The 12,722-nt window shown below is 43.6% G+C and overlaps 1 protein-coding gene across 1 annotated transcript in view; it reads right to left on the bottom strand.

Moving 5' to 3' along the window:
• Positions 1–1,506: 1,506 nt before the first annotated feature.
• Positions 1,507–12,722, bottom strand: part of LOC135368981 (TBC1 domain family member 2A-like) — a 216,382-nt gene continuing 205,166 nt past the window's right edge. The window contains exons 20-29 of the mRNA XM_064602567.1: positions 12,311–12,377; positions 11,795–11,886; positions 11,476–11,573; positions 10,913–11,030; positions 10,707–10,840; positions 8,965–9,178; positions 7,598–7,759; positions 4,966–5,984; positions 4,476–4,563; positions 1,507–3,812 (exon numbers count right to left, since the gene is read on the bottom strand). Coding sequence (XP_064458637.1) covers positions 3,552–3,812; positions 4,476–4,563; positions 4,966–5,984; positions 7,598–7,759; positions 8,965–9,178; positions 10,707–10,840; positions 10,913–11,030; positions 11,476–11,573; positions 11,795–11,886; positions 12,311–12,377 — 2,253 coding nt within the window. The 3' untranslated portion in view covers positions 1,507–3,551. The remainder of the gene's footprint in view (positions 3,813–4,475; positions 4,564–4,965; positions 5,985–7,597; positions 7,760–8,964; positions 9,179–10,706; positions 10,841–10,912; positions 11,031–11,475; positions 11,574–11,794; positions 11,887–12,310; positions 12,378–12,722) is intronic.

Genomic DNA, 12,722 nt, shown 5'->3' with positions numbered 1-12,722 from the left:
AATTTATTTTTTTCATTTTCACCATTATAGGCGTGTCACCCAATATTCCTGCGACAAGATGACACTGAATATGTGAGTAGAAATTGTCATAATAGATAGATCCACAGCAGGATAGACATCTGCATAATTCTTAAATGTCTTAGGCACCTGGACACATTTGGACACTCGCTTTTCTCTGCTGTGAGTGTCTCTTGAAGGCACCCATTATTTCTAAATTAACTTCTGTCTGACAAACTTATGCATCGCACCAAGGAGAGACAGGCCAAGCAATAGCATGATCTGCTTCCTCACATTAGCGGGACGCTAATTTATAAGAGAATACATAGATGCACACTCAATTGCTACACACCTAGCTGTAACATTATTTCAGAAATAATGCAGAAATTACCTACGTAGTAGCATTATCTGGATTGTTTTCACATTTTTCTGTTGGTTATCTATAACTGTCTAATACTTATTGACCCAAAGGTTATGAGTACCAAAGTTATTTGCATCTTTGCTTCAGCTGGGAGCCAAAAGTGCGGATTATGTAACCGAAACGCATTATTGTTACGGTAGTTACTTTCGATACATTTTAATAATACAGCAATTCCATTTGCCTCTGTGCAATATCCAAATCCTAGCATTACCAATTAATCATCAATTAAATGCATACAACTTCTGTTGCCAGTATTTCTAATGATCACTGACCGCTAACGTTACCAATGGCAGAGAGAAACTGGCTTCCACAACTTCATGTATTAGCCGAGATGCGGATTAAACGGCAACGACGAAAGTGGATTACTTTAGTAATGCTTTATCGCCAGACACGTAACAGGTTTATTTCTGATTTGCATAGATATATTTAGAACATGCACGGTTAGAACATGCACCTGAGAAACAGTTATTTCTGTCCACAGTACCAGCAAGAACAAAATATGTATGGCACACGACACATTTTGAGCGAGATTACATTGCTGTAGACACCTCCACGATGATTATCACGTAAGTATCACATTACACATACATATTTCGTACGTAGTACAAGGTTTTATAGCCGTACAAACATTTAGTATTGTTATTGACATAATGATGGGTCATTGGGAGGGGGGGGGGGAGGTTTCTCATTTATACTGCTCCAGATGGAAATTTGTCTCAGTGCAGCAGAGCACTGATGTGGAAGGTTCCATGTCTACAAGTAGAGTCTATTTAGCGCTAGCCTGGTAAATATCGTACTGTAGGTACACATTAGTTGAACACATTCCATTTGAGGTCACATAGTTATGTACATGATCACAGAAGAGACGTGGACTGGATTATTTGCAGTGTGTACATCTAAAAATATGTTTACTGCACGGATTTAGATACATGCTGAACGAATGGGTTTGGCACTTCCCAGAAAAAAAAAAGTGACTGCATCCAGCAGTTGACTATTTGTGGTACAACAAGGGCTGGCGAGAGGAATTACGGGTCTGGGGACACTAGGCCCCTGAAGAGGCCCCGGGGCTCAATCCCCAGCTGCCCCCCCCCCCCCCCCCCCCCCCATCGCCAGCCCTAGGTACAACTATCAGTTGGAAGTAGTACAATGGGTACTACACATAATACGGGACTACGGTTACCAAATCCTTCATGTGAGATTTCTCAAAGGTGCATATTTGCCAGCTCAAGTTTAAGATACTTACAATTTCAAAAAATTATTGCAGTTAAATTCGTGCAATTAAAAAGCTAAAATTTTGTGAGTAATTTGCACCACCTGGGACTTTGCCACATGTAAATATGTACACATTATCTCGAAATTACTCATTAAGGAGATCAAGCCAGAACGGTCCATAAACTTTACCAGTGGGAAGTTACCGGTGAGCCTCCACAAATAAACATGTATGGACTGTTTGGCACGGCACACCCGGCCAGAAGAAGTCGTTCCCCTTGGGTCAGTCTCGGGCTTTTCCTAGTAGGAATTTTTGTTCCAGTCTGCCTTTGAACCAGACTCTCCCATTATCTGACTGTCTCCTTATCCAAGTTTCATCCGGACCCTTTGCCGTCAGAGTTGATATAAGGAGGCGTGTTTTCTCACCAAGGTGTTGCAAAGCCCAAGGTTCTAGAAAACATGATTTCAACGTACATTCTTCCATAAAAGTTTTCTTTGGAAAAGTGAAAATAGTGAAAATCTTGCACTCCCTCAACAAGAATTCCTACAGAAAGTTGACCTTCCGTACAGGGTAAGGTGGCATTATCTCCAAGGGCTTCCTTTCGTTTGGCCCTGCATACTGCCGATAAAAAACAGGAACATCATTGGATATCACATCAGAATATTATCAGCACATAACAATAGTAGCTTCAGTATTTTCAGCAATACCAGTACTACTGGTTCAATTGCATTGGATATGCATAACATGAATTATACAACGTAACAGGGCTTAAAATAGAGGCTGTCGAGAGGTAAACATTTGTGTCAGCATCTGCTGCAATGTTTCCGCAGCTCTTACCTTAATTTCAGTGGTAAAATAGGAGGGACCTTTTAATTTCATAAAGCAACTTAAATGAGTAAATTAAATGCATAATTTCTGAGCTGCACATATTATGGGCATACATGTTGTATGTGCGTGCATATTTTTATTGGCAGTACCATTCCACTAGATAAGAAAACTGCACCAGCCATGGCATCATCCATATGGACTTTCATATGAGCTCCCAATAGAAATAGAGTGATTCCAATGTGCACTCTTTGCTCTGATGCTCTCTGTTAACATTGGACTACGTTGGTCAACGTTGTGGTTGACGGTTTATGAGTGGTATTGCCCACAGACATATATACATGCAACTCAGAAAGTAAACTCATTGGCTATCCCCTTTAGGACATATCCGGGCTTCTCCAGGTTTTTATCACTCAAATTAGAGGAGGAAGTTTCACCTTTTTTTTGCACAATTTGACAATTGCAAGGTGAGCAAAGATAAAAAAAAAGGAAAAAAACTGTACAGAAACAATTCTAATATCTATATCTGAATGTGCTTAATGCATTGTAGTATATTTACAAATACACGTACGTGCATCTGTGTAGCACCTCTAGATGCCTGTAAAAATTTCCAAAATAGCAGGTTATCTTGTATTCCTGTAGCACTAAAATAGACACACCTTCGGATCCTGGTTTATATACAATGTCTAGATATAGTTTACCCTCACGATGAGAAAAGAGCCAAGAGGTTAGATGGAGGGTAGAAAATTTCACAATGCTCACAAGAGTTCATCACACAAGGCAATTAAATATCAAAACTATCGGATACAAAGAAGAAGGAAAACAGAGGTTAGGTTTCCAACCAGAAATTCAACGGTCAAAACCACACGATAAAAACAAACACTTGACGTTGCAAAACACTCAGCTGTAATGCTCATGCAAGCAACCACCCTTAGAACAATGAACAGTTAATAAGAAGTTGGCATGCACTGAGTTCACAAACTGCATGAAGACACAGTAGCCAATTCACGAGTCAGAAAAAAATGAAAGTTTATAGTCATAGAGATGTCTTCACAAGGTCCACTCACACTTTGTTGATGCACATAACATCCAAACTCCTCACGGGTTCTTTGTGAAAATACTTTGTACACGGGCAAGGCTGCTGCCGACAACACTCGTTGACTTCTGCAGGGCTGGCTTCGCCTTTTGAGCATGGACAGTGGGCGCAAAAACGGCTGAATGATTCTTCCGTAGGAATCCAGTCGCATGTCCGTTCGCTATGGATGATTTCCTGGGCATCCGAGACCGCGTGTATGGTGATGGCTTGATTGTGTTTGTGTACGGGCACACTTCGATTACTGGGTCGTTTGTCCAGAGTTTCTGCAAAGGTCATTGGATAAGAGTGAAAACGAGTAACAACTGGTGCATCGTTTCGTCGCTTGAGGAGTGTCCCTATGCCAACTGATATTTTAAAGCACCCTCTAGTGGTACCCCGTGGCAAAATAACCAACTTGTCCGTAAGCACACACGTAGTAGACAAGAACATTTCCCAGGTCACAGGACTTTCTTTGTATTCCGTTTTAGAGCTTGCCGACATATTCCCAGCAGCATAAAACCAAGAGCTGAACGTATTTTGGAGGTGTAAGTCATACGGTGGCTTTCGTGTGACATGGCAGCTTATTCCTCCTAAGTGCATTGCACTGACTGAGTAAGTCTTAGCTCTGGTGCGTTACATCTTTGGGACTGTTTAGCAGTCCAAGGCCTCATTTCCGAATGGACTTGTATTACCGAGAGGACACCAAATGAAACTAATTACTGAAGTTACAAACCGTGAAGTTCGTTTTCGTTCTCCTCAAATAAGTTACAAACCGTTGCACAGAAACAGCAATTCCGTTGTTAACAAAACGTTTGGCCACTATAGGCATGTCCAGCATTCACGGTATGTGTACTATATATCTCGGCTGTGTCGTAGGTGCAAAAGCGATTCACGTCCTGAGTACATAATTATGCGGTGAGCACTGTTAACTGTGAAGGGACAGATACCTCATTGCCTTCTTTCACCCACTTCAAGATGGCTTCATCGTCACCGTAGCAACCTGCTCCACTGATAACTGTCGTCTCACCACTGCACCTGTTCACATAAACAAAGACGACGATAACTTTTAGTGCTACGCCATGACTTTCTATATATGTACATTGTCTTTTTGCTACTGTTTAGTGAACTTAGTGAAGTCATGGAAATATTAAAACGTCCACTTAAGATTTATGCACCGCTTCAAACCCTAAATTATCCCAGCTAAATATGCGTAAGCCCAAAAACACCACAAGAGAGGATATAAAACAAAGTGTAGTGCAGCTCCACATGAAGATCAGTATGCATATAGTACATCACATTTGTATGCTGATTGCACACATGCAATTAGCTAGACTACATGACTATGGCATTCCCTTCGTATTTGCTTCAGTTTTAAAATGCCTATTCGCGCAGCACTGCAAAAGATGCTTAGTTATTCAGAGAGAGATACGTTCTTACTTGATGTCGAGCAGGCATCGTATTGCCTTGTCAGATATCTTTATCTTCTCTTGCAACACCAGCTCATACGAATACGGTGGCTCAAAACTACCAAAGGAAACACTACTTCCAGCGTCGCTGCTCAAGCGACTATTATCACAGGTTGTACTTAGCCACTCATCGGCGTTTGCATCCTGAGTGGTTGACGTCTCAAGGTCGCCGTTTCCAGTCACAAAAGAGCAACCGCTCGAATGGCCATTACTCTCGAGCGCCGTCGACCAAGACTGCCTCGTTGACTTTGACGCCGGCACGTCCACATCGTCCGCGGTGGCATTACCGTCAGCTCTGAAACTGCACGTCTGCGTATCTTTGTCCTCTTGCGGATGAGCGACGCCGACATCGTCCGAGTAGGTGATGAAAAAATCGTCAAAGTCGTAGCTGTCGCTCGTAAACGACGAGCTCGGAGTGTCCCTGCCGATCCACGCCGGGATGCAGTCGGTGCTCATGGCGCTCGGGCCGTTCCTGTAGCCGAACCTCCTCTGGCACAGGCGCTGAAGCGCAGTCTTCCTGCGGTTCTCCTGGAACTCCAGCATCGAGCTGCTCAAGGAAGTGTGGAGGCTCCACCGCCGTTGAGCGAGAGCGCTGGGGTCAGACGCCGGTTTCGGTTGAGATTCTAGGTAGATTCGTTTTATGTCGGACAACCACGAGGCGTACAGAGAAGGCACGCTCCCGTCCTCTGGACTGAAGACCTCGTCCCTCGAAGCCTGGCTCCCAACGGGTGTGCTAGAATCTTCGGAGCAGACAGCGCACTCCTGCGGGCCAGGTGCGTCGGTGTCGATGACGGTCTTGGCGGAGCGCTGACTCCCGCTGGTGTCGTTGACGGAGCCTTCGCTCCTGTAGCCGATTGAGTCGATGGTGATCATGGGAGGTATCACGGAGATGGCGCCCGAATTTGAGGTCAGGTATCCGCTGTCCTTGCGGGCTCTGCTGTCTGAGTCTTCCGTAGAGTCTATGTCGTCCTTGCTGGCGTCGTCCTGAACCTGAAAGTACGATGTAGTTTTTTTTTTTTTTAAACTCAGCACAGATTTACTCCAGGAATTATGCGGCGTTTTATTCGGGTACGACTGAAGACTCCCGCATGGTATTGTAAAGAAATATTTAATGATATTTATATACAGGATGCTTTTTTAAATAATTTACAGACTTTTTATAATAAAGCTAGGGGAGCTACCTAGATGCGGTTTTTGACAGGTGGGTTATGCAGCCAGGCGGACATGCTATGGGAAACAGCAGGTAACTACTTGACGACTTATTAATTAGAGAAGTGCATAGTTTTAGTTTCGTTTCATTTGCATTCCAAAGTTTGGCAATTTATATACGTGCATCAAAGTATGTCCTCATTTCAGGATATTTAAAAAAGAGGAAAGATTTAAATGATGATTGGCTCCAATTCTCTATCTCAGAAAATCTAATTGAGAGGTTAATTAATTAATTTAGTTAGACATCCAGTAGTTATATGCCCTTTCCCACAGGATGTCTACCTGGCCTCGTAATGCGCACTCAAAAATGGCATCTGTGTCTGCTCTCACAACTCCTTTTTTTAAGATATGTAATGGGTAAAAAAAAAAATCAAAAACAACACCCTGTATAACAACCATTCACAATGATTCAACATCTTCTAACCAAAAGCACTCTACAATAAATTTTGCTTGAGAACTACAGGAGATATAACACCCTCTACATACTTTAGGGCTGAACTTCATAAAGTTCTACGGGACGTGTCTCATAAATATTACAGGTCTTTCGGGAAACATATACAGTGAAACCCGCGTATAACGATATTGACGGTAATCGCGAATTCCATCGTCATACGGGACACATCGTTAAACGAGGGATGACGTAAACAGCGCGTCCCCGAAAAGTCGCGCGTCACGCCGCGTGTAGCAAAAGAAAAAGAAACAGATGCTAAAAAAACGCGAAGCTGTGTGACATCGCACTGGCTTGGGAAAGCAGCGATCAGAACTCGTTGAGGGAACCAGGGAACAACTTCTGGCAACACTACACGTCATCATTCCGCAAGTCGGCTTCACCTAACGCCTGTGTGCTTTAGGTGAAGCTCGCTTTAGAACACTGTCGCGCAACTCGCGGGTGGAAAGCATGTGCTAGGCCTTTTGAATCATCTCGCGAATTTCAGCAGCATTGGCCAAATACGGAGACAAAAAAGCATTACCGCCTACCTCTTTCACTGACAGTATTGGAAAATGAACAGTCGCTGTCTATTTTCTTGCCTCAATTTTTATTTTGGTTTAGTTCTTTTGATGTGCATTCCGGATTATACGAATTTTTTCCGCTACCCCGTGATATTCGTATCATCGAGATTCTACCGTATCTTATCGCGGCGATTTGCGCCGCGAGGTTACGCGCACGGGACAGCGCCCAACATCGTTATACGAGTACTCGGAACCGCGGTCTCCATCGCTATACGCGGGTCGTTTCCCCATAGAAACAATGTGTATTTTGACGGTAAAATCATGAACCATCGTTTTACAAGGGATATCGTTATACGCGATATCACTATCCGCGGGTTTTACTGTATAACTATAATGGTCTGACTAATGCTTTGCAACATAAAAGCTTGAACAGAAAGACGTACAGAGCTTTGTTCTGCATGCGCTGAATATGTCGAACCACTTGCAACAATTCGTTTAACGACGTCGTAGATTATCAGGAACCCCTCGGCTGTTCCTACAAGAACACTTCCGTGAAGGGGCAGCAGAGCTGTGATGCGGGCCTGGTTTAGCTCATGTTCTTCATCCTGAAACAGAGTATTCTGCACTTTTGCAATTTTTTTTAATGCTTCTATAGTTCGACATTTTCTTAGGCTAGCAACATATGAAATTGCGAGGCACCTTTAATAACTCAAAAAGTGATAACATTTCCCTGAGCTTGAAACATTTGAGTTTTCCTCGAGCGAGGAACACAGATACAAAATGACGAGGGCGAGACAAGTCTTTTGTCCTCGTCCTTTTTGTATCAACGTTCCTCAAAATGAAGGAAACGTTATCTGTTTTTACGGTAGTACATCAGCTCACTTGCACCATATATTCTAATTTGTTATTTTAATAACCAAATACTAAGTGACTACTACAAGCAACATGGCTTCTTGTGACAGGCCCAGCGACAGAGCTACATTACTTATTAACAAAGTACTAACTGTAACTGAATTGCGGGTAGTTTCTTCTTTCTAATGTGCTCATTGTTGTAGACCTCTCTTTCTGGACTAGCTGATCCTCACCAGACTACCCTCGATACACATTTAATACGTCAGTAGGCCACGATCAATACGTCAACCCCTTGTAGTGCTTGTGACACTCATGTGTGTCAGGGAAAACAAAAGAAAAACTATGAGGTTGAGGGAAGACTATCGACTTTCCTTCAAAAGGTATATCTTATGTGTACTCCTCCCCTGGAAAGTCCTGTTTTCTACATTGCAAAAGGCAGCAATACTGCACTGCACAACCTCGAAACCACTCCTAGAGCTGTGCTGGCCTAACTTTCATGGTATCTTTCTTTGCGCTCCTGCACTGTACCCCAGGGAGACATGTTCTGCATAAATCGTGCACATTATCACGCACACAGAATGTTCCTTTGTGCCTGCAAGGTTATATACCGTGTATTCACACGAGCGACATTCCTCCAGAAGCAGAAGATGCGAAAAGCATCATAGCTTTCTGCTGTTGTCACGTAAACGGGAGCGCTCAACGTTGTCTCTTCACGTACACTGCTAGCCATGGGGAATACCCTGCTACACAGGCGCAAGATATTCCGTAGCAGACGACAGACGGGAAAACACGTTGACGGTGTCGTCTGCTAAATGCGCAGGGTACGCTGCTCCCACTATTCCGCACTGTGTGAATGCTCAACACAACACGGGACGGAACTTTGGCTCTGTGAGCAGTGTTTTCCCTTTTTCTTCCACTAGAATATTCCGTGAGGATGTGTAAAAAGAGGTAGATGTACCTTTGGCGACTTTGGGTACCTGTCATCTCGGACGTCGTATAAGAGCTTGCACGTGAGCGCATGTGGGTCCCATAGTTGAATGACCGAGGAGCCTCGAATAGAGAGCCACACACCCTGGACGAAGTCCCCGCTGGAGCACCTGTTAGGCTGGATGAGTGAGACGTAGTCTAATGTGCTCAGTGACACTTGGAACTGGTCTATTGTGTCCAAGGTTCTGAAACAGATATACACCCTTACCAATACAGACACAATCCAGGGTATTGAGGTGTCTGAAAAAAACTGAACGTGTGCAGCATAGAACTTATCGCTTACGAGTTAGCGCTTGATGATTACTATAACCGTCATTATTTGCGACATGGCATCTCCTATTGAAACCTCATCTCTGCTTCAATGCAATATTGGTGGAAAGCTACAGACGAAGTAAAAATGTAAAAGAAGGATCCAGGTATATTGCCCACTTATTTTATCTGTACCTTAGGGCACAATTTTAACCCAAGATATCAAGAAAAGGCAAAGATACGAACAAAATTCAATGAAAGGTTTTGGTGAATATGGCTATATTTTGGTACAAATAAGACTTACGATGCCACGATGTGGGTAAGCGTACGATACAGTTTGGCATTTTGTACTTGTATTGAAACCCTTTTCAGTAGTAATAGTAGCAATAGTCGCCGTCCGATTTTTCGGACTCGGCGGGGATCGCGCAAAAGTCCGAATAATCGAGCAGTCCGAAAAAACGAATTTCGCTTCAAAAGTCGACTTTATTAAGCATTATTAGGCCGGATAACGTTGTTGATGCTGTCTTGACGGGCAGTCTTCCATCTGTGCCTCATAATAACATGGGCCTCTATTTCCTGAAGTGATATTTCGTCACCGTATACGCACGAAAGCACCGCAATCGCCTTCATTAGTTCCGAGTTTGACGGCTGCGCTGGAAGACGGCAAGTCGTCGATATCCCGAACACGTGGAGGAAACATACTTCTGGCAATATTAGACGCGTCACCATTCCGCAAGTCGGCTTCACCTAACGCCTGCATGCTTTAGGTGAAGCTCGCTTTAAGCACTGTCGCGCGACTCGCGGCTGGACAACACGTGCTGGGCCTTCGTGAATTTCGGCAGCCTTGGCCAAAACGAAGACGCAAAAGCGCCTCAGACCTTCACTCAGAGTAATGGGAAATGAATAGTCATTGCCTATTTTCTTGCCTCCATTTTTATATTTGGTTTGAAGTGGGCTACAAGGAAGGAATGACTAAAGCGCAGTTCCCTGACCTTCGCATTGCGTCATACACACGTGGTGAGCTGGCGACCGTTCGTGACGCTCGCTGGCTGGGCAAACCGAGTCCGAAATATCGAGCGACGGGGCTGTACGGCGTCCGAAATTGTGGACGCTCTTATACATTAACTCTATATGGGGCCCGTGGCCGTTCCGCGAACGCGTCCGAAAAATCGGTCGGCGACTGCAGTAATCTATAGTAACAGCAACTCTAACAGTAAATAAACAAGACACTTTAGGCACCACGTACTTGACAATTAGAAATTAGTACATGTATTACTAGTTTTGCATTAACCATCCTGCATCCAACTGTCATGTAAGGCTGCGGCGTTGGGTACTGTTCCAGATACCGAAATAAACATTAATTACAAGAAACGCCACATGTAAAAAATTTTAAGGACCCCTTGCCATGGCGTCCCTGATTTTGAAAACCAAATGCAGGTTTTAAGAGAGAATGGCAATATTTACCTCGCGCTGAGTATCACAATTCGGTTTCCGCAAGCACACCAAATCCGCTTGTCCACCAGTCGCATACAAGTGACAGGGCTGCTGCCGATCTGGATGTAAAAGCTGTCCGGTTTAACGACGTGCACCGAGAAGTTCTGAAACAAGAAAATCGCAAACAAACGTCGAAAATAACATCAGTCTCCATGTCTGTACAAGTGGTATATTACCTCTATGACAGCCATGGTTCCATCCGCCAAGCCGGCAAACACCTGGTGGTGGTCGTCGCCTTCGTACGAACACAGGCTCAGAACGGAGTCATTTAACTGGGCCTCCCATTTCAATTTCCTGCAGACAGAAGTCGGTGTTTAGAGAGTTCCATAAAACGATAATTATTAGGGGTGCGCGAATATTCGAATTCTCGAACTCGTATCGAATATCGATCACTCAAAGTATTCGATTCACGAGACGTATATATAATATTCGGTTTTTCCGAATGTTCTACTATTACCCCGAATACGAACGACACGACCCCGAAAGTGGGCTTCGCCTGATGTCTCCCTGTATGAGGTGAAGCCTGCTTTACAAAACTGCCAACTGCGACTCTAAGAACAAGGCAAAATAGTGCTGTACGTTCCCACTAATGGCAGTTCTTAATCATTTTTTAACTTGTGCTTGAGTGATTTGGTTTAATCATATGTGATGGTATGTCACACACACGTTAATATAATTATAGCCACGTGTGGACGTATTATAATGCATTGTATTATTGACGTCAATCAAAGAATGATACCTGGTCCTTGTACTGTAGGAATGCACGAAGTGTGAAAGCGTTCCAAGTATGACGGTGTCGTCGTTCAGGGAATGCATGCAGGTCACACGTGACTCAAGCTGAAAATGTTTAATAAATTAAATAAATAAAAATAACTTATCACCAAAGAAAGAGATAGTATAATACCGACGCAAAAGATAATTATATTTCTGATGCTTAGTGTGTGTGGTGTCAAACTATTTGACAGACACTACAGCATCGAACACTTATTTGTGAAGGAATACTGGACAAGTGTAACGATTGCTGTAGAAGACTTTGCAAAAACATAAAAGAGCCTTACGTCAATATTCAGCCTGTACATTATGTTCTCCTCACAGTTGATCCGAGACAGGCAGGCAATGTTGTGGTTGCCATGACAAACCCAGATCTTATCTGAAAATAAAAAATAAAAAATCGAAATGACAGACAACACGTTGCTCACACATTACAAAGTGCTTCAAGTTCAAGAATTTTAAGCATATGTGAGAGCCCCACATTTTCCTTTCCCACAAGCGACTTTTCCTTCCAGAGAAGAGCATGTACAACAGGTCACGACCGTACATTAGTCAAGGCATGCACTCCACCAGCGAGAATCGAGCAAGCGCATGCCCGGTTCCGGGCCAGGCGAGCATGGTACTCTGGCAACAGTGGTTCATAATTAGACGTTCTCATAGCCTATGTGCCAGGGACAATATATGGGGCTGATAGTTGTATCTAGATAGTTACATGATAGTTACATCTTTCGGTAGAGGTGCTTATGAATGAGGATAGAGAGTCATTTCATTACTACTTTAAACTAAGACAAAAATCAGCTGACCTGTATCACAAACAGCTGCACATTCCAACAAGAGGACATCTGGTCCCGGAGTTTCTGACGTTTCAAGCTGGAATGGAAATGCATATTGTGTAGCAGATTACAGGCTTGCCTACACTTTCCTCAAGTGTTACACACGGCCTATGTGTGAGAAACGCCAAACAAGCAAGAAATATATTATGAAACACTGTTGAAACAAAAATGTGCTGTCAGGAAACATTACACACTCAGACAAATTTTCGAAAGAACCGACAAAACTTCATAGCTTCAGATTCTCCCAGACTAGATGGCATAATTATGAGCTTTTGAATCTGCCCACTAGCAACAGTGCCAGGCACAATCTCAGCCTCTGCACTGTTGCCTCACTTTGGAAGACTACCAGCAGCTCCAGTGAGGAGAGGAGAAGCAACCTTGG

Source organism: Ornithodoros turicata, chromosome 9 (genome assembly GCF_037126465.1).
Source record: "Ornithodoros turicata isolate Travis chromosome 9, ASM3712646v1, whole genome shotgun sequence".
Classification (NCBI taxonomy): domain Eukaryota; kingdom Metazoa; phylum Arthropoda; class Arachnida; order Ixodida; family Argasidae; genus Ornithodoros; species Ornithodoros turicata.
The sequence above is the reverse complement of the archived record's forward strand: the minus strand, read 5'-3'. Positions and strand labels throughout refer to the sequence as shown.